The sequence below is a fragment of the Cnephaeus nilssonii genome, assembly GCF_951640355.1.
Source record: "Cnephaeus nilssonii genome assembly, chromosome: 4".
Classification (NCBI taxonomy): Eukaryota; Metazoa; Chordata; class Mammalia; order Chiroptera; family Vespertilionidae; genus Cnephaeus; species Cnephaeus nilssonii.
In genome coordinates this window covers 51,040,784-51,063,765 of record NC_137075.1, presented here as the reverse complement: position 1 = coordinate 51,063,765, position 22,982 = coordinate 51,040,784, and the positions used below count along the sequence as shown (strand labels likewise).

At 36.0% G+C, this 22,982-nt stretch overlaps 1 protein-coding gene across 2 annotated transcripts in view; it reads left to right on the top strand.

Annotated features, from left to right (window-relative positions):
- COPS2 (COP9 signalosome subunit 2) overlaps nt 1-22,982 on the top strand; it is a 34,830-nt gene that overhangs the window by 765 nt on the left and 11,083 nt on the right. The window contains exons 2-7 of one of the 2 annotated variants that reach the window (XM_079769747.1): nt 11,831-11,944; nt 12,958-13,035; nt 16,868-16,993; nt 18,654-18,743; nt 18,871-18,948; nt 22,164-22,338. In XM_079769747.1, coding sequence (XP_079625873.1) covers nt 11,831-11,944; nt 12,958-13,035; nt 16,868-16,993; nt 18,654-18,743; nt 18,871-18,948; nt 22,164-22,338 — 661 coding nt within the window. Of the gene's footprint in view, nt 1-11,830; nt 11,945-12,957; nt 13,036-16,867; nt 16,994-18,632; nt 18,744-18,870; nt 18,949-22,163; nt 22,339-22,982 lie in introns of both variants that reach the window. The other variant, XM_079769746.1, reaches the window with a different exon arrangement.

Genomic DNA, 22,982 nt, shown 5'->3' with positions numbered 1-22,982 from the left:
AACCGGGGGACTGACAGAAATTTCCCGGTGTTCAAAGTTAAAAATATCAGCAGTGAAGACATAAATTTATGCAACTGAATGGTGACTTTTAAGTATTCAGTGTTTAATTTATTTACACGTTTTTTTTAAAATTCACTAACGTTTCAGGTTGCTACTCAACATAAGATAAAGTGGCCCAAGAATCAACGTCAACTGGCTTTTCTGTTTGTTTGTTGGGGGGGGGGGGGGGCGGTTATGATGGTTCATGTATATTATAGTGATGCTGCATTAAGGTAAAGTTTAGGGAGGTCTAGCTCCTCTTACATTTTAAGTCCCAGAGATGCTCAAGCTATTAATAATCGTTTTTTGAATTAGTGTAAAACTTCTTTGTAAAGTCATTTCCAATTAATTTTTCCATTTTAAAAGAAGGCACATTTGCAAAAGGGAGAAGGGGTGCTTACTGTTACTTGAAAGTCATAGTAGAGGTATTGATCATCGTTAAAGTTAGATGTGAAGTTTTGCTAATGGCTGTTATTTCTGCCTTACATTTTTAGTTTGTACAAACCAAACCAGTTGTAGGCAATACCTTGAGTTTATTAAGCACATGTTACTTGTGTTATGCTAGGCATTTTTTATGACATGTTTATATTACTGTATTTGTAAATGTGGAAGTGTTTCTTTTAAATGTGTTTGTATTTTTAGTTTGTGTTTTTAAATTTTCTGCTTATGTCTAATCAATAGTTTTCAATACATAAATGACTTATTAGCACTATGATTAACTTGAAAGTCATCTACATTAAGCATATAATGGAGGGAAGGCAGTGAGAATCCTATTGCCCCATGAAGTACTCCATTTTTGTAAGAATTTTAATTAAACATACATCGTTTAACTTGACTATGTTTCTGAAGCCTTTTAGGGCCTGTACTACATGTACAACATAAAGTTGAATGTATAGTTGTTTTGTCTTTTTTTGAAAATTTCTTAACCATAAAAGTAAGATCTTAACTTAAATGAAAAAATTTCCCCTCGCATTCTGTTGAATAGTTGTTCCTCTCCCCATATCTCACTTGCATAGATACCATTCTGGGTTCCCACTCAGATGTCAAGTAGTGAACGCGTTTATGCTCTGTTTACTACTAGTGAAACTCTTTTGGTGGCATAAATTTTACTTAGTAATTTATTTTTTACTACCTTAGTTAATATCCTTAAACTATTATGCATTTTTTAAAAAGATTAAAGGGTTGATTGCCATTTCATACTTACATGTTGCTAAAAGGGAAGTTTGGTGTTTTGTTTTGTTTTAATACTTATTTCCCTGAGTCTTTTTTTGTTTGTTTGTTTCTTAGGATTTAAAGAGTCTACAGAATTGACTTCCTGTTTTAGGGAAGCTTCTTTTTTATCTAAAAAATGTATTGTTTGTTGGAAATTTTGCCATCACCTCATTTTAGTCAAAATGTTAACTAAAGTCATGAAGGTTTCCAACCACAGATATATTCAGCATAGCTTTCATAGGTTGTTGCTTGATAAATTTTAATGCCTAAGGTACTTTTTGTTCTTGCCCAATATAGTGGGAATAGGTAGTTATGCTACCATTGGAAAAAGTAAAAATCTGTTTCTAAAACTATAGAATGTTAGTCCAAGAAAGTAAATAATGATTTGTACCTAAGATCTAAAAGGAGAATAAACTTGGTTAAAAAAGAAGAAACAAACATAAAAGAAATTCAATATTCCTGACTTCTAAGATCTTTTTTATTTTTATTATAGGCGGAAGCAGGCACTTGCTAAGCATAGGAATTTATGTGGCAGGGAATGGAGAAGTAGGAGATGGTAAATGCCTTTTAATCTAATGCTACTTTTACAGATTTATAGATTGCTAGTGTAATAATACTAAAAACTATAGTGCCATTCATTAAGTTGATAAGGCCATTGATGAGTTCATTGTACTGTGATTCTATAGTCCAGTCATTCTAGCATGAAATTGCTTAGTATTTCTAATAATCTTTTTAGAAAGGGTTTAAAACAGATTGACTTCATACCAAAAGTTATTTTTTTAGTAGATCCTATGATAGGTAGGGCATTGTACATTTGCATTTAAATGTATTACAAAGGGGGGAAATTGTCAAAAAAGGTAAAAATAATTCCACTTGGTTAAATATGTATTTGCAAGCTTTGAGCCTCATTATATTGCCTTAGTCAAGCTTATAGTTGTGATTAGTGAAGGAATGTTTACTAGTATTGTTTTTCTTGTTTTACTATATAGCAGTTTTAATGCCCTAAAAATTTACTTTTTGTCTACTTCTTTGGGAAGTGAGAGTCTTAGCTATAGGATATCTTACAGAATCTCTTATTTGTCACCATTTTATGAAGATCAGCAGAAAATGATGGCTTGAACATTAGTTTCTCATGTTATAAAAATCTTAGAACATGATTTAGCAAATTAAAAAATAACTCCTTTTGTTTTATGTTTTTAAATATATTTTTACTGATTTCAGAGGGGGAGAGAGAAATAGAAACATCAGTGATGAGAGAGAATCATTGATCAGCTGCCTTCTGAACGCCCCCTTCTGGGAACTGAGCCTGCAACCTAGGCATGTGCCCTAATTGGGAATCAAACTGTGACCTCCTGGTTCATAGGTCAATACTCAGCCACTGGGCCACACTGGCTGGGCACTAACTTCTGTTTTTTAAAAACTGAATTGATATGAACAGAGTATATAATCTAGTTTGAAAAAGAACTGATAGATTGATATAGGACCAGGACAAAAGAGTAGCTTTAGGGATTTGTGAATTCAGTATAAAGATTCTCACTTTGTCATTCATTGTGCATATAAGGAGCTGCAAGATTATAGATAATTTTTCTGAGACTGTTGTCCCAATAACTTATTGCTTGGCAAACAAAATGTTGAGGATCTTTAATAATAGATTTTTAAACACTATACCTCTTATAAGTCTGGGGCATTGTTTTCTATGCTGAATATGTTCTTCATGAAAATAATTTTTTTATTGATTTTTTACAGAGTGGAAGAGAGTGGGATAGAGAGTTAGAAACATCAATGAGAGAGAAACATTGATCAGCTACCTCTTGCACACCCCCTACTGGGGATGTGCCTGCAACCAAGGTACATGCCCTTGACCAGAATCGAACCTGGGACCCTTCAGTCCGCAGGCCGATGCTCTATCCACTGAGCCAAACCGGTTAGGGCCATGAAAATGAAATTTGATTGTACAGTTGAGGCTTCTAAAAGGAACATAATGTGTATAATTATAAACAATTGGAAAGATCCCCAAATTATCAATAGTAGGAGACATTAATACTAATAAGATAATGATAGATATATTATTGTATATTCATGTGATGGAATGCTATGTCAGCATTTCAAGCCATACTTCTAAAGAATATTAAGTGATATGAAAAACTCTTGGTAACTTGTATTGGTCAGGGCTCTTGGATAAGGGACAAGAATACATGTCAAACTAGTTTAAATGAGAAAGAGCATATATAGGCTCATATCACCAGAAAGTATAGGTATGGTTGGATTCACAGGCTCAGGTCATGGTGCTACATCTTTTACTGTGTCCATCTCTCTTCCTGGGCTGCTTTCTTCACTGTGTTGGCTTAATTGCCTTCACAGTATATAAGATGTAATGTGTCATCTTCCTAGTATCATAACCCCAAAGGTAAGAGGATATTCTCTGCTAGCTCTAATGGGGAAATTCCAGGAAGGTCTCTATGGCCTTCTGTGAACACTGCCTCACTGTAGGGAGGGAGATGAGTTGCTCCGTCTCCTCTGTGGGAGGAGTGCTATAATTAAAAACTACCTGGTAGAGGAAAGGTTAGTTAATGCTGTGCACATAGTGAATCATAAATATGTAGTTTGTATTACAGTGTTATTGGGTGGGAATAAAATTTATTTTGTTGAGTGGGGAAAATATAGAAAAATATCTGGAAAGTGTCAGAAAATTAAAATTTGTTCATTTCTTAAAAACCTTTCACAGTGAACCTATATTACTTTTATTGCTGGGAGGAGAGGGGGCAGGTTGCAGAGTATAAATGATAAACACAAATTTTACTTTGATCTTGGGAGGCCAAACAGTGATTTTGGTCATTGCTCAAAAATTTTTTAATTTGTCTTAGAAATTGTTCCATGTAAGTATCCAAAGAGCTTTTTACAGCTGCATTGATTGTATGGATGTCCCATACTTTAACCCATTAGTTCCCTTTTAATAAAAATTTGGCCTATTTTCTTTTGCTGTTATAAACAATGTGCAGCTTTTTTTTTTTTCTCTCTCAACTTCAGCTGTAGCCAGGTCTTGTCCTATTTTTTAAGTGTTGAAAATTATATTTTTTTGATGGCCCAACTTTTGATAAGTTGGGCCATCAAACTGAATGATTCTGTTTTAGGTTAGAAACATCTAATTAATGAAGTGAGTTTTTTTGAGAATTTCAGAAGTGTTACTTAATTATCCATGTCAGTATAATTAGAATAATTTCACTACCTCTTTAAATATAAGTTTTGGTGCATTTTTAAAAAGGCCTATTACATTACTTCATAAGTATACCCTGTATAATGAAATCAGAGAGATTCAAACGAGGATAACTAAAAACATAGGAATGGGAGATAGTTCTTATATGCTAAGAATAATATAAACTTAAGTTTTTTCACTCACTCCTAACTTAAATCTGTAAACTCTGAATACTCAACAGAGTGCATTTACAATTGTATACTATATCTCAAAATGAACACATAGACCTCAGGGGGAATTAGAAACTTCCTGTAGGGTTCCACCCCCACATTTGACAGAAGAGGAACTAAAGCATGGAGTGTTAGTGACTTATCTAAATTTATACAACAAATTAGTGGGAGAGTCAAAACTAGAGTCTAGCCTGGCAGGAGTGGCTCAGGGGTTGAGTGTCAGCCTATGAATCAGGAGGTCATGGTTCAATTCCTGGTCAGAGCACATGCTCTGGTTGTGGGCTCAATTCCCAGTGGGGGGCAATTGAGTCACATGATTGATGTTTATTCATGTGATCAGTGATTTAATCACATGATCAGTGATTCACATCACTGATGTTTCTGTCTTTCCCTCGCCCTTCCTCTCTGAAATCAATTTATGTATATATATATACACACACACATACATATACATATGTGTGTGTGTGTGTGTGTGTGTGTATTTGTGTATGTGTACAAACACACACACGGCTCCAGGTCTAGTGACTTTTATGATGTGACTTTTATGATGTCTTTGGGGGAAATTTAATTTGAAGACTGAAAGTTTAGGACAAATATTCTAAAAGAATATTCTAATTAACACCATTGATAACAAATTAAGGCACATTAACTTGCGTGAAATTTTTTAAAGTTTGGATAACTTTATGAATGGCTTAATCACAAATGGCTGCCTAGCACTTGGATTATATCTAGTCCTTATGGATAACTTGAGGCCCGGTGCACGAAATTTGTGCATTAGGTCCCTCAGCCCAGCCTGTGCCCTCTCACAGTCCAGGAGCCCTCGGGGGATGTCCGACTGATGGCTTAGGTCCTCAGGGATTGGGGCATCCTTAGTGCTGCTGTGGAGGCGGGAGAGCTTCCTGCCACCGCCGCTGTTGAGCCCAGCTTTTGGCTGAGCAGCGCTCCCCCTGTGGGAGCACACTGACCACGGGGGGCAGGGGAGGAGCTCCTGCATTGAGCACCTGCCCCCTAGTGGTCAGTGCACATCAAAGCGACCAATCGTTCCACTGTTTGGTCGATTTGCATATTAGCCTTTTATTATATAGGATGGGACATTGCCCTTCACCTGTGTGCCCAGCATCTAGTACAGCTTATCTAGCTATGGTCAGTGGTGACTCTTGTTTTCCTAGAGCACATCCTTAAGAAATCTATTGGCAACAGACACGGGAATAAGTAGGTGAACTCTGGAGCTGATCCTGTTCAGCAGTGGCTATATTCCGACATCTGCTGGTTAGTGTGTGTTGTGTTATTTTGGAACATTCAGCCACTTTTCATTTCAATTATGCAAACGCTTAATTGAGCATTTTGTAGTATACCAGGCTCTGGGGAAGTATACCAAGGTGAGGAAGAAAAAATTTCTGCTTTTGAGAAGTTCATGGCAGTTCAGGTGAGGGGTGAAACAACATACACACAAGACTTTAAGTTGGAGAGATGAATGTCATGTAGGAGCTTGACTAAGAAGATGTAGTTTGCTAAGAAGAGTTGAAGAAAGAATCACAAAGTAAACCCTGATTAATATATTTTCTAGGAAAAAAAAATGTATATTTTCTAGGAATGTTAGAGCAGAGTAGTATCATAGGAGAAAAGTGGGAAGTTTGTTTGGAGGGGAGGTGGTTTAGAATTCCTAGGAGAGAGAACAGTTTGTGCCAAAGCACAGATTTTAAATTGTGTGGCATATTTGAGAAAGGAAGAATAGATTTGGGTGGTGTGGATGGATCACAGATTGCTTTGGGGGAGCTGTCAGGACATGAGTTATTATATAAGTAGGTTGGAACTATTAGTGTGTTGTTTTTTAATACCTTTAACAATGTTCAAGTGCTTGTTTCTTTTTCAAATATTGCTTAAATTCTTTTTTGTTTTTTAAAGTATTCTTAATATATTGAATAAAATCTCAGTTTCTCTTTTTAAAAACATTTAACTTTTACAAATTTTGGTTATCTCCTATTCTTCTGATATAAGGGAATTCTGTTTAGCAACATTTCTTTAATGCTTTTCCTATATTTCCTATTCTAACTAATGACACTAGTCATTAGAGATAACTTTCCTTTATCTTGTGTCCATGTGCTAGGTTCTTTTTAGTTTACATTCTCAACATCGCTTAATATCTTCTATATTAATTCTATTCCCTTCCTTTTCCCCCTCTTCTACCATTGGGAATCAGACCGCCATCATCTCTTGGCCAGACTGTTGTAGGAGTATCCATTGGGCTACTTCATTGCTACAAGAATTCTCTTCCTAGAACACAAATCTGATTATTTCCCTGTAAAATCTTTTAATAGCTCTCCATTTAATCTTAACTTCTTGCTAGACTTCTATAACCCTGTTCCTCTGTTCTATACACCAGTTTATCTCTCATCAGCTCATTATACACAGCCTGTTCTTCAGCCCAAACTATCCATGGTTCTTCCAAATATGCATTGCCATTTCAAGCTTCCGTGCCTTTCATACATTAATTGCTATGTTTCAGATGCCCTTCCTCATTCATTCCTGGCAACTCTTATTCATACTTTTAGAGCTGGTTCAGGTAACTTTTCCTTCCTCTAGCTCATTCAAGATTAGTTGATTACTCCTTTTTTGAGCTGCCACTGTACCTAGTATGTGTCTCTGTTACTACTTTTAATGTGTTATATTGCTGGATTTTTGCATATTGGTCTCCGAGTAGTTTGAGAGGAGGAAGACTTAATTTGCATTTGTCTGAACAAATTGTACTTAATTGTGGGTATATACTAAAGATCAATATCATTGAGTATAAATAATAGAAATCTAAACAGAATGAAGACTTCTCAAAATGTCATCAATTTAAAAATCATGATAGTGTAATAATTGAAAAGTAGTTTGCTGTAATACACAGCTTGCATTGATGGTGTGATTCGCTGAGCCACAAATGACAGGTTAATGGTGTCATGGAGGCTGGTTCAAACCATATGAACATGATGTTGCAGAACAAAATAGGAGACTGCCCAATTATAAGAAGCCAATCAGTAACATCAGTTGTGCCAATTCTTGTGTATTTATACATTGAAGCAATAACAATGACGAGTTTAATTGCATTTATGCAAAAAATATACATTCCATTTCTTAACCTATACAATATGAAAAAAACAAAAGAATACAGTCACAAAATGTTGGATTAAGTCTTATTTCAATTAATGTGATTTTGAGGAGTTATAGCATATAAAATTTAAAAATATCATTAGTCTGAAGCCAGTCAGGTTCCAGAAGATTAGGTAGCTAGTCTTGCACTATAAGCGGCATTCAGAGATTTAATGGAAAGGCACTCTGGTAGACATGTTAGCAAATGTAAAGGTTCTGGTCTTCAACAGTGTTATAATCATTTCACCAACCACCAGGTAATTGAAGTTAACCTTTTTAATTCCTAAAACATTTTCCATTTCCCCTTTGCTGGCAGCTCCACATCCTACTACCGTCATGTGTACCTCTCAGCTTCTGTGTCCCTCTTCTCATATCCTTGCCTAGTTGTTTTTTTCTAATCTGTTATGGGTAAGACACCAAAAATAAATGGGCTTTGAATGAGAGTCCAGATTCTTAGACTTTGAAATAGATGTAAATAAAAAAAAAATTTAATTCCATGTTCAAGGGTGAATTCTGAAGATTTGGATTTTAGAAAAGTCATCTTCTGGTTGAGCTAGCTATTGCTGTATGTTATTGAACAGTTAACTAGAGAATAAATTATTTCCAGCCCGGCCCGTGTGGCTCAGTTGGTTGAGCGTCATCCCATTTACCACGAAGTCACAGATTTGATTCCTGGTCAAGGCACATGCCTAGTAGGAGGTGTGCAAGAAGCAGCTGATCGATGCTTCTACTTCTCCCTTCCTCTCCCTGAAATCAATTAAAACGTTATTATTTTTTTAAAAGAAAGAAATTATTTCCAAAGGTGTAGAGTAGGTTTTATAGATCTGAATCTTTAAGTCTTTCTTAAAGAGGCAATACTTAAGCTATAATGATATGCAGTAGTTAACTAGGTTAAGAGGCGTGGAAAGAGAGGAGGGTGGCACGTAAAGCTAAGAGAGTTGGCCACTTGTGAGGTAAGGGCACAGTGGTTGCAGCAAAATGAGTGAAGGAGAGTTTGATACATGGTTGGATGTATAGTCAGGAGTCACATATTGATGACTTTTGAACTTGATTTTAAGAGCAATGGAAAGCCATTTTTAAGAAGAGGAATGATATAATTTACATTTTATGAAGATTATTCTGGCTGTTTACCATGGCAGGATTGGAATTTAAAGGTTAACAAAGAGCCCTAGCCGGTTTGGCACAGTGGATAGAGTGTTGGCCTGCAGACTGAAGGGTCCCAGGTTCGATTCTAGTCTAGGGTACATGCCCGGATTGCAGGCTTGATTCCCCAGTAGGGGGGCGTGCAGGAGGCAGCTGATCAATGATTCTCTCATTATTGATGTTTCTATCTCTCTCTTCCTTTCTGAAATCAATAAAAAAAAAGATATTTTTTGAAAAAGAGTGAGTTTTATGGTATATGAATTATATCTTAATAAATCTGTTATGTTTAAAAAGTAAAAAAAAAATCAAGGTTAACAAAGTGGGAAGGCTATTCTAGTCTGTGGAAAGTTGAATTTGGCTTTGGTAGGTGAGAGTGGTGGCAAGGGAAAGGGGGAAGTGGATAGATTATGATGAAGGTAAAATCAGTAAGGGCTTTTTATGTTCCAACAATATGATTGCTTTTAGTTACCTCCCGATATGCTGTTTTGTATCTGCTGTTCTTTTTCCCCCTCTCCTGTTTTGTCTAGTAGGCAAACACCCACTAATCTTTCAAAACCTCGCTCAGAAACTATCACTTGATGTGCAAGTTGGCTTTTCATTCTTTATTAATTGCTTTTTAGTTTGATCAGTTTCATTGTAGTCAAACCTAGATTATAGGGTTAAGAAATGAATGACTGATCATGAAATTTATTCACTACCCCAAATTTGACCTCATCCCTAAGTGTTCCAAAGGGTTTTCATATCAATTTAAACATAACTAAATTGCTGTTCTTAAACCTGTGAGTGAGTATGACAGCCAGTGCTTCCTGTCCTTTCACAAAGAAATAATTATCCTCCAGAGGGCGCACGTTACAAAGTCACTGTGGTCAGATAAAACTGGTTTTATACTAACATCAAACATGCCCCTCCATCTACTGGTCACAGGAAAAAAATCATGTTTATGTATTTTTCAGCTTTCTAACACTACACTCAGAATATACCTTTTTTTCATTCTTGTGCCTTTATGAAAAATTACAGAATTTTCTATAAATATCTAAAAAAATATTAACTGTATTTAGATTTAGAAATAACTCTACAATACTGTTCTTGTAATTTTGTGTTTACTTTCTGGTACTATTCTTTTTCTTTCTTTTTAATCTTTATTGTTGAAAATATTATATACATCCTATTTTTTCTCCCATTGACCCCTTATAAACTGCCCCCACCCCAGCCCTCCACTACCCTATTGTCTGTGTCCAGGGGTTATACATATATGTATACAAGTTCTTTGATTGATTTCTTCCCACCCACTATTCGCCCATTCCTGCCTTCCCTCTGAGATTCAACAGTCTGTTGTTCCATGTTTCTATGTTTCTGGATCTATTTTGTTCATTAGATTCCACATATGAGTGAGATCATGTGATACTTGTATTTCTCTGACTGGCCTATTTCATTAGCATAATACTCTCCAGGTCTCTCCATGCTATCTCAAGGGGTAAGATATCCTTCTTTTTTACTGCTGCATAGTATGCCATGGTGTAAATGTACCATCGCTTTTTTATCCACTCATCTACTGATGGGCACTTGAGCTGTTTCCACATCTTAGCTATTGTAAATTGTGCCGCTATGAACATAGGGGTGCATACATTCTTTCTGATTGGTGTTTCAGGTTTCTTAGGATATATTCCTAGAAATGGGGTAACTGGGTTAAATGACAGTTCCGTATTTAATTTTTTGAGGAAACTTCATGCTGTTTTCCATAATGGCTGCACCAGTCTGCATTCCTACCAGCAGTTTATTAGGGTTCCCTTTTTTCCATATCCTCACCAGAACTTGTCCAAGTTGAGTATCTGCGAACTGGGTTTTGTTTTGTTTTAATTTGTCTTTATTATTAAAAGTATTACAGATACCCCATGTTACTCCCCTAATTGACCCCTTCCTCCTCACTCCCATCCTTTCCCCAGGCCTTCCCTGAACTATTGTCTGACCATGGGCTGTGCATATATGCATATAAGTTCATTGGTTAATCTTTTCCCGCCCCCCCCACCCCCCATCCCCTTTGAAATATGTCAGTCTGTAGGATGTTTCAATGTCTGGGTCTTTTTTGTTCATCAGTTTATTTTGTTTATTAGATTCCACATGTAAGTGAGATCATGTGATACTTGTCCTTCTCTGACTGACTTATTTTGTTTTTAAACTTGTATATACTGCTGCCCCAAATAGTTGTTTTATTCCAACTCTCTGCTTTATTGTTTAAGTACTAGGAACTGAAGCTATGTGATAAAAGTCATATAAAATTATACAAATTCATTTTGTTGTACTTATTTTGATTTGTTATAAAGGTAGTTAAAATACATTGATATAACTGAATAGCTGTTTAGTAATCTGGAATGCCCATAAGGCAAATATTCTTATTAACATATTCACCAATAGACTACTCTGTCATACACAGATTATCCTGGGTAGTTAGATGTGGTTGAATGATGAAATTTAGACTTAGGGAGTAGAGAAATTTAGATTATGGAACTAAAGATGAATAATTAGCACTTACGTAGATTTTTGTCAAGTTCCGTGACTAACAAAAGGTCAGTTTACAGAATTGAGGGCCATTAACCAATATTATTTATTTGCACTTTGCTTTTGTGTTGGTACTATGGAAATTGTAGTTTTGATATGAAAGAAAGAAATTATTTTATTGTACTATCCACTTGATTTTGGCTTTCCCCCTAGTTTTTTAAATATTGGTTAAATATCTAGGGCATTTTACCTCTATATCCAAGTTGTTAATGTTGTGTATAACTGTATGATTTTTCTATCTTTTCTTTTTACAGTGTAGTTGTGTGGGTTCCTTTTTTTTCATTTTAACATCTGTTGTTGTTGTGTTTTTTTTTCAAACACACAGGAATACTCTGAAGATAGTAACTCCGAGCCAAATGTGGATTTGGAAAATCAGTACTATAATTCCAAAGCGTTAAAGGAAGATGACCCAAAAGCAGCATTAAGCAGTTTCCAGAAGGTTCATATTTTTTCTGGTTGATTCTGTGTCTTAAAGCTTATTTTTTTTAAATGATGTCTTAGATCAAATAAGTTTCAAGTGATTTTACCTCAGAAATGTGTGTTGGATACTTAGTGATAATCCTGTAAAATGTTTGCATTATGCAGCACAAGCATCCTATATAATAAAGAGGAAATATGCAAATTGACCATCACTCCAACACACAAAATGGCTGCCCCCATGTGACACAAGATGGCCGGCAGGGGAGGGCAGTTGGGGGGACCAGGCCAGCAGGGGAGGGCAGTTAGGGGCAATCAGGCTGGCAGGCAGAAGCAGTTAGGGGCAATCAGGCAGGCAAGCGGTTGGGAGCCAGCAGTCCTGGATTGTGAGGGGGATGTCCCACTGCCCCTTTAGGCCTAAATGGGCAGTTGGACATTCCTCGAAGGGTCCCAGATTGGAGAGGGTGCAGGCTGGACTGAGGAACACACACACCCACTGCATGAATTTCATGCACCGGGCCTCTAGTATATTTCTAAAGGGCTGTCCTGTGGTTGTTTTTTTCCAATCTAGCTTTCTATAGTGCCAGGGTTATTGTCCTGAAAAGTTATTATAGTTCTGGTAAGGGAACCAACATTATGGTCAGTAGATATTATCCCTGCAATCTTGTACTTTTGGGGACAGATTACATAGGTGTAGTTTCACTATTAAATAATGTGATTTCTTGACTAATGATACACTTCTGGATTATTCGTACCAATGGATAATAGACTATGGAAAAAAATACTTGTGGAACTGTATAATAATCAAGAAGTAGTTATTACTTAATCTTTTGATGAAGAAACTTCAAAATAAACTCCTTAAGTAAGCATTTTAAGATTGTTCCTTTTTAAGCCTTTAAAAATAATATTGAAAAATAGAATTCTTGGGGAAATATTTTTCTTGCATATGATGTAAAATAAATTAGAAATTTAGACACTGAATGTCATTAGAAAATAATAGTATTAAGTTAGACTAAGAATTTCTTCTTTTTTTAGGTTTTGGAACTTGAAGGTGAAAAGGGAGAATGGGGCTTTAAAGCACTGAAACAAATGATTAAGATTAACTTCAAGTTGGTAAGATTTGTTTTGAGAGGAATTAAACTAATAGGTTTTAAAATAAATTCTGTAGGTAAAAACCTCATGCAACAAAATACCATTCTTTAAAATAACTGTTTATATGTTATATTTAGGCAAGTTTTCATTTGTGACTACAATAATACTAAGTTTTGAAAAAGTTCTGAATAGCATACGAAGGTTTTTTTTGTTTTTCAACAGTTTTTTTTTTTTTTTAAGAAAACTTACCCTTTAGGTACATGGGCAATATTTGCCTGCATTATTAATAGAGTAATTTCCCCTATTAGCATTTAACATTCTACTTTTAGAATTTTAACATTCTACTTTTTATTAGAAAGAGTTCCTCTTCCACTGATTAGGGCCAGAACCTTAGCATTATTCTTGACTTCACTCTATCTCTCAGCTTGCAAATAATTTGTTGGTAAATCTAATTTATTGGTGGCTTTATAGCTCTTCAAAATATATCTGTTTTCTGTTCTGTCCCTTGTTGATTGGCCTCTTTGCTGTTCCTCATGTCATCTAAGCACACTCCTATATAAATGCTGGACTTGCTCTTTTATCTACCCCACATGTTCCTCACAGATAGCCATATTGCTATTTTCATCATTTGATCAAGTCTCTATTCAAATGTCACCATATATCAGGATGTCCTTCCCCTGACCACCCTCTACAAAATAACATGCTTCCCATCATCATTTACTTTCATCTTACCCTGCTGTTTTTCTTCTTTGCATGTATCACCACTTGATCTGTTTCCTTATTTTTATTACTTTTATGTCACCCCCCCACCCCAATCCATAGGGTGAAAGTTCCATGAGAACAGGACTTCATTTTATTCATTGTTATATTTCTAGCACTTATCATAGTGACTGGCATTCAGTAGGTGCTCAAATATTTTGTTGACTGAACGGGGATTGGGCCCAAACAAGCAGTCGGACATCCCCCAAGGGATTGCTAGAGGGCGCAGGCCAGGCTGATGAACCACCACCACCACCATCTCACACACACACACACACACACACACACACACACACACACACACACACACACACACCTTCCCCTCGTGCATGAATCCGAGCACAGGGCCTCTAGTCTTTCAAGAATGCAGAGTAAAAGTGGAGGGGAAAAGAAGCAGTTAGTAGATGAGAGAACTAGGTACAGACAGGATATTTATCTTAAGATCGCTAAGGGCAGAGGAACTTTTGAGGAAAAGATAAAGTGGAGCTTAGATTAGAAAGCAGAAGTAGGCACTTGCCTCTATAGCAAATGGAAGGACAGCTGATAACTTATTACCACTTTCTTTTTTCCCTGTCTCTGTGTTTATGGTATGCCTCCTCTCTCCACATTAGCTTCTCTATCCTATCTCTATCTGAAATCGAACTCCCTAAATTGATTAGTGCCTATCCAGTTAACTTCACTAATCCTGCATCCTGTTCTTTTTGGTGTACTCTCACTCTGGCATCATCACCCACCTCCATGACATCTACAAAAACTATCCACAAAATATTTTAGCTCAATTTCTTCCCCGAAAATATAAGGACTGTTCAAAATATGTTAAGTGTTATTAAGTATACTGTATATTGTATTTACATATAGTTAAGTAACCCTGGCCAGTATGGCTCAATTGGTTGGGTGTCATCCTGTGCACCAAAAGGTTGCTGGTTCGAAGTACATGCTCAGTTTCAGGCTCAATCCCTGGTAGGGGGCATGTAGGGAGCAGCTGATTAATATTTCTCTCCCTCTCTCTCTCTAAAAAACAATTTTAAAATATTTTTTTAAAAATAAGTATAGTAGAAAAATACCTGTGTTTCATTTGCCTTTTTCTAGTTCTGCTGGTATAATATTCTCAAAGTAACTCTGTGTTGCACAAAGCCCCTGTGTTTTCTTTCCATTTATTGTTTGTGAAAATATTTACTATGTTTAAATCAGTAACTTAGAGGGCTATGGAAAAAGCAGATGTCTCAAGGTGTAGAGATTTTGATTAAATATTTATAGTGACATTAGGGACCCGATGTTTAACTCTTAAGATTCTGTGATTTGAAATAATACCAAGAAACCCTACAGAAATTCTGTTACTGTAATTAAAGAAATGTGCTATCTTAGCAATTAAGAGTGATTTAATTTTTGAACCCATTTAAGCATATTCTACACACAGGGCTTGATTTCACCATTGTACCTAGAGCCAAGATAGGAAGCAAGTAAGGGAAAGGATTATATATATTTTATGTTATTTTGCCTACTTTCCTCTTCTACATTTTATTCGTTCTACATACGTTAAGGTTTATATGAGTAGTTTCAGCTTCCATTCCTGCCCCTTCATTTTCTGGTTGGTTCAGAATAGGACCCATTTGCTGTGTAGTAGTTTTGGGCAGTGAAAAGTTAAAAGGTTCGTTATCAACTACTCTGTGTGTTCACAGCAGATAAAACCAATTTACCGAATCTTTCCTCAGTCTTTAATTACAGTAATAGTTTTTGAACAATGAACTTCATTCAAAGTAATGGCATAAGAAAATGAAATCAAATTCTTTTTGTTAAAATCTTATTTCAAGATATGATCTCAAAATTGGGACAGTCATATTTTTTGTTTTCCTTTTGTCAAAAGATACATTCTGTAATTACCTATTAGCAACTTACTAATAGGATGTTACTTAATATTTATCCCCACATGCTACTGGCATTCTTGGAAAGAGTAGTAGTTTGATATATAATGCTAAATCTTTTTCCGTGTTCTATCCATTTTTCCATCCACCCCTATTACTGTTTTCATTTTTGTAATTCAGTTCTTGCTCAGAAAATTTTAGGGAGTCGTCTTATGTTTTCTTTTCTTGTCTCTTAGGCTATATCCCAGAGCAGGGCATAGTCATAAGCAGGAAAATTACAGTATCATTAGTTTATTCTTCACCCTAATAAATACATGTGTTTTTTTTTTTATTACTCAAGGAAAAAAGCATTATAACTGCCAGTGCTCCTTCTTCCTGTGCTGGAAATTTCACTAGTAGTCCTTTATTTCTTCAGATCTTTCTTATTTCCTGGAATAACCACAGTATTGCAAATAGTGCTGCAAGGAATGGCAACATTAGCTACATCTACTTTTGAGTAGAGCCTTACATGGGAGAACTTTCCTTGATTGTGGGATGAATACTGTGAAGAGATTCTTTTACATCACATTTTAATGCAGAGTCAGCCAATACTAGGGAGAAGAGAAATGTAACTATTGTTAGAAAGCTTCCTGGTGAAGAGGCTATAGCTGATATCTGCATAGCTGGTTCCCAAGGCATTTTAAAAGTTGTATTTATATTTTTTGGCTGATGAATATTTTAGTGGTTTTTATTACTTAAATAAATGTTTGTTGCATAGAATGGAACAATATCTAAAATTTGAAAACTCTAAAAATTATACTTTCCTGGCCAGCGTGGCTCAGTAGTTGAGCTTTGACTATGAACCCAGAAGTCACGGTTTAATTGCTGGTCAGGGCACATGCCTGGGTTGCAGGCTTGATTCCCAGTAGGGGGCGTGCAGGAGGCAGCCAGTCAATGGTTCTCTCTCATCATTGATGTTTCTGTCTCTCCTTCCTCTCTGAAATCAATAAAAATATATTTAAAAAATAAATTTTTAAAAAAAATAAAAGTTGTACTTCTTCATAGGCTAACTTGATAAATTTGGTTCATGCATCTGAGTAATTCAAATTTAAGTTAAAATGTTTATAGTGTTTCTGTCATAGTTTATCATAAAACTTATTTTTCAGTTATGCTGTAATATGTATTATAATTTTAATCATGTACACATATTTTAGTATATAAATGTGTAATAATGCATTTTTCTTCACTCACAGACAAACTTTCCAGAAATGATGAACAGATATAAACAACTATTGACCTATATTCGAAGTGCAGTCACAAGAAATTATTCTGAAAAATCCATTAATTCTATCCTTGATTATATCTCCACTTCTAAACAGGTTAGGTTCTGGTTTTCCTCTTGGTACCTCTCAGTGTGCTTATTATTTATATTAAAGACTTTGTTCTTTTTTTTTTAAGGCCTAGAAATTCTATGGAAGCATTTTTTGTTGTTGTTAGTGTGCTTTTAAAATAATGTCAACTATTTTCTTGATTATGGTACTAATTATGTAATATTAAAAGGTATTAACTCTAGCCTAATCTCCTTACATAATATCTTCAGATGCTGACATAATCTGCACACAGTTTTTACTGGCTTATATTAGATTCCCCTTTACAGTTACTATCACAATTCCTTCTAAACTCCATCACTACTTCAGGCAGCCATCCTGAGCTACTTAAATACTTAACAGTGAATCATAATTGATTTGTGTAGATTTGATTATAAAGATCCTTGAGGGGAGAATCTGTATTCATATAGTGTTTGGCATTACTCATTAGTTGTTGGTTCAAAAAATGCTTCTGTAAAAATGGATGGAAGGGTGATGAAAAGAGGAGCTATTGATAAAGAAACTACAACGAGCATTGGGAGTGATGGTGCTTTCATTATTCTAGATTTTGGTTATTAAGAAAAGCAATGGTGATTTTTATTTTATCGCTAAGATAATTTTTAATTGGATTGTTTTGTCATATTCTTTTAAGCAACATAGTCCTAAGTTTCAGCTTTCTTACACTGGTATTTGAGCATAAGAAGTATTCTCTATATCATTTAATATTTCTTAAAATATTTGATACTTTTTATATTCATAATAAAAAATGTTCATCGCAGAATCAACCTCTTTCGTTCCATCTATTCTACTAGATGTCATTTTTATTTCTTGAGGCAGTGTACTATTTTTACTCTATGTAAAAGATATGTGATGAAAATAGAGGAAGATAAACTTATGTTTTGTTAGAACACTTGTATTTAATGGCACTAATTCTAAAGGTGTTATGTATCAAGGGGCTCATCTTAAGTGGGAAAATGTTTTCTGAATTTTACAGACAAGTACCATCAAAACATTTTTGGTACACTATTTATAAATGTTACGCCAGATTGTGGGGAGAGGGTTAAGTAATTATAAAACTTCAGGATTGTGTGTTGTTTCATACTATTATATATAAGCTATTTGTCTTTTGAAAGTAAGAATAGATATTGAGTGGGCAGCACTTGACTTATTCTGTAAGCCATCAGTAGTCATAAATAAATAGGCAGCCCTTTCTGAAAGTATCAGTCTTTCCTGTTCTCATGGCCCCATTACTTCTTGATCCTAGTAAGTAGAGATAGTGTTTGCCTCAAGTACAAACCAAACAAGAGTTGAGTAAATAAGGTAACACTGTTTATAACAGTACAACTAGTTCTGTGTATGGTTGATGTACTTTTGTTAATATAAAATGAGTTATTAGATTAGAAAGGACAAACCTATACTATTAGAGTATTATATATTTTCTGTTGTGTGTTTTTTTTTAATTCACATTAAACCATCTTGGCACGTATCTTTTGTAAATTTTGTCTATATTATGTATTTTGTGGACTGCCGCAGACATTTGGTAAGATACAGATGATAGTGTACCTTATGTGTATTAAAGTTCAAAGATGCACTTTTAGTTTGCTCAAATTAACTTTATTAACAGGTACAAATTTGCTGTTTACAATTATAGAATTCTGATTTTTTATGTCAGATGGATTTACTGCAGGAATTCTATGAAACAACACTGGAAGCTTTAAAAGATGCTAAGAATGATAGACTGTGGTTTAAAACAAACACAAAGGTAACAATTATAATTATTTACATTTTTTCTTTTGAAGAGTGGGTGGGTGTCCTTAGTAAACTCTCCTAAAGATGCACACCTTCTCCTATTGAAATGTTTTGTTTTTAATAAGTTCCTTTCTTTACAGCTTGGAAAATTGTATTTAGAACGGGAGGAATATGGAAAGCTTCAAAAAATTTTACGACAGTTACATCAGTCCTGCCAGGTAACATTCTCTTAATTTTTTAAAAAAAGATACGTTTTTATTGATTTGAGAGAGAGAGAGAAAGGAAGAGGGAGAGATAGAAGCATCAATGATTGACTGCCTCATTCATGCCCACTCCCTGGGATCAAGCCCACAACCTGGGCATGTGTCCTGACCAGGAATCAAACCAGCAACCTCTTGGTTAATGGATTGATGCTTTACCACTGGGCCACACCAGCTGGGCTCCCTTAATTTTTTATTAATATTTCTTAATTAAAAAAGCATAAGAAAATTTTGTATTCAAAACATTGCTTATATGGGTGTTTTTGTTCAAGCAACATTCCAAAAATTAAATTTGGAAAATAAGTTACCAGAAAGCTCATTTTTTCTGAGCATTACATTTCTTCTGTTTTAATCCTAACTTAAGTTCTTGTTTGTGGGATGAGGCACAGGTATTAATAAATGAACAGGCCAATCATTAGTTATGCAGAAAAGGATATTAAAACATATATAATGAAGATGTATATTCTAGTTTATAATGTGTGAATCCCCTATAACAGCACTATCCAGGAGTTGGTATGATGTGAGAAACACTATCTGTGCTCTCCAATATGGTAGCAGTAGCTACATGTCATTAGGCATTTGAAGTGTGGCTGGTGTGACAGAAGTGCTGAGTTTTATATTTTAATTAATTTAAAATAAAATTTTTATTGATTTCAGAGAGGGAGAGAAATAGAAAGATCAGTGATAGGAAAGGATTATTGATTGGCTGCCTCCTGCACGCCCCACACTGGGAATCAAGCCTGCAACCCAGGCATGTGCCCTGACCAGGAATCAAGCCATGACCTCCTGGTTCATAGGTCGATGCTCAACCACTGAGCCATGCTGGTGAGGCTCATTAATTTAACCCTTTGCACTCGCTTGCTTTTTTCTCGATTCCTGCTACCGATGCTAACTGTGTTGAGTCACACTCGACATCCGAGTGCAAAAGATTAAATTTGAATCACACATGGTCTCATGGTCTGGACAGTGTACCTCTATATAACTTTTAGCTATGATTTTTATATTTCCTTATTGTCTTGATAAATAAGTTATTTGATATTAGTTTTAATTTTATGTAGAAATACTGTTTTTAAAAGTTGACGCTTTTCGCCCTGTCCAGTTTGGCTCAGTGGATAGAGCGTTGGCCTGGGGACCAAAGGGTTCTGGGTTCAATTCTGGTAAAAGGGCACATGCCTGGGTTGCAGGCTCAATCCCCAGTGGGGGCATGCAGGAGGCAGCCAATCAATGATCTTCTCATCATTGATGTTCTTCCCTCCCTTCCTTCCCCTCTCTCTCTCTCTCTCTCTCTCTCTCTCTCTCTCTCTCTCTCTCTGAAATCAATAAAAATATATTCTAAAAATTAAAAAGTTGATGCTTTTCCAAAGCCATGTACTATTATTTTAATTATATATGATTTCTGTGAATGTGGGAAAAGTTTATCAAGAATGTGTTAAAAATTAATCACCTGCCAAAATTTTTTAATTTGCTCTTTTTAGTTTTTAAAAACAAGAAAAGTGTTTGTATTTCATAATAGTTTTGCTTTACAAAGCAGGTCAGTCATTTATGAATTATTTCTTACCTACACATCTTAGGAAAGCTTAGTCTGGTGCAAAATAACTGTCAGTACGGTCCCACATGAAATGGAAATTGTAGAGAAGCCATTTCTGAATGGAGAAGGATCTTTCAGTGTATACATAAGGAATATGAAAATTTTGTGTGGTTTATTTAGTGTATAAGGAAAACGTCTGGATTGTAAATAATACAGTGTAGCAGCGATGCTTGATCATCTAAATGTACAAATTGTCTTGCAGAACATACTTTTTACTCTGCTGTGATTCATTAGTGTGTAACTAAACAAGTTTTAAGTTGGAAGACCAAATAAATAATAAGTTATGGCTTTGTGTAAATCGGTATTTAATATTTATGATTATCTGACTATTGACTATACTAGAGGCCCGTTGCACGAAGATTCGTACAATAGTCCTTCCTTCACCTGGCTGCCGGCACCGATTTTCCTCCGGCACCCGGGACCCAGGCCTTCGCTCTGGCTGCCACCTTCCTCCTTCACTCTGGCTGGAGTCTTCGCTGACTCTGGCCAGAGTCTGCAGGCTTCTTGCTGACACTGGCCAGAGGGCCACTCCTGTAGCTCCCTCCACCCCCCGCCCTCCCCCTCATAGCAGGCGTCCTGCCCCACCAGGCTGCTCCGTGCCTGGAGCAGCTGGGGGGGGGGGGGCCTGCCACCATCTTTGTCCTGCTAATTTGCATATCCCCTCCTGATTGGCTGGTGGTGTCATGGAGGTATGGTCAATTTAGATATTTCTCTTTTATTAGTGTAGATGCTATTTTTCTTAATATTGACCATATGCATTTTGTGGTTATCTTTCAAAGTTGAATTCAAATGTCACCACTCTTGTTATTCTTTTGACATCCTCCAGGAGAGTTAGTCCCTTTCTCTTCCATTCCAACCCTAGGTACTTGGTTCATGCTTAAACTGCAGTTGTTACCATTTATAATGTAATTTATCTTGACAGCTTAATCTACTGATTGTGAACTTTTTAGGCCAGGAACATTGGCTTATTTAACTTATCCAAAGTAGACCCAGTGCCAGGCACAAGGAAGGCACTCGGGGGTTTTTTATTGAATCAGTGGATCTGAAGGGGCTGTGAAGATTTGGGGAAGACCATAAATAACCTCCTAGCTAAAAATAAACATTATAACATTTTCTTTTTTAATATTTTGATTGATTCCAGAGAGAAAAGGGGAGGAAGTGGGGGGGAGAGAAAGAGAGAAATATCAATGATGAGAGAGAATCATTGATCAGCTGCCTCCTGCAGCCCCCAACGAGATTGAGCCCGCAATCCAGGCATGTGCCCTGACCAGGAATCAAACCATGACCTCCTGGTTCATTGTTCTATGCTCCATCACTGAGCCACACCAGCCAGGCAAACATAACATTTTATACATAATAATATACCTCTGACCACTTTTTTCTTATTGAATACCAGAAAGTATAAGGTTACTTTTTGGCCATTAAAAGATAGTCTTCTTAGGGCTCTAGGTCCCAATTAAAATTTGTAGCGTATTCTCACACAGAATAAGAAACTTATAAATGTAAGGTAAAAATCAAATAAAGATTACTAGGCTGACTATGAATTCTATCTTGAATTCTAAAGTTTTATTATTTCCTTTCCTAGACTGATGATGGAGAAGATGACCTGAAAAAGGGTACACAGTTATTAGAAATATATGCTTTGGAAATTCAAATGTACACGGCACAGAAAAATAACAAAAAACTTAAAGCACTCTATGAACAGTCACTTCACATCAAGTCTGCCATCCCTCACCCATTGATCATGGGAGTCATCAGAGGCAAGTTTGGTTTGGAGAGGGTGGGCAGTGTCCTGGAAGACAAAGTTGTCATTGCATATAACTGAATGACTCTGAAGGTCGTTTCTGTTTTAGTGAAAGTAATTGGCAAAGTAGTGAAGTCAATGAAATGATATAGTCTTAGAAAGAAGTTAGGATGAATTTTTGTCTTGTAAATTTATATTCTTGAAGATAATAATAGAAAATGTATTATCATAAGTTCTATTCTAGAATTACAATGATGTATAAAAAATTATGTTCTATTTCAATTGAGAAGAAAGATTTACAAATGCTTGTTTGGCTGATCCCATATAATAAAAGGCTAATATGCAAACCAACCAAATGGCAGAATGACTGGTCGCAATGACATGCACTGACCACCGGGGGCAGATGCTCAATGCAGGAGCTTCCCCCTGGTAGTTGGTGCGCTCCCGCAGTGGCGGGAGCCTCTCCTGCCTCCACAGCAGCAACTGATGGCTTAGGCCCACTCCCTACATCCCCTAAGGGCTCCCGGACTGTGAGAAGGTGCAGGCCGGGCTGAAGGACCCCCCCCCCCCCCCGCCCCCCGTGCACAAATTCCATGCACCAGGCCTCTAGTGTTTAATAAAGAGCTTGTTTTTTAGAGTTAGTGTACCCTGGGCTAGTAT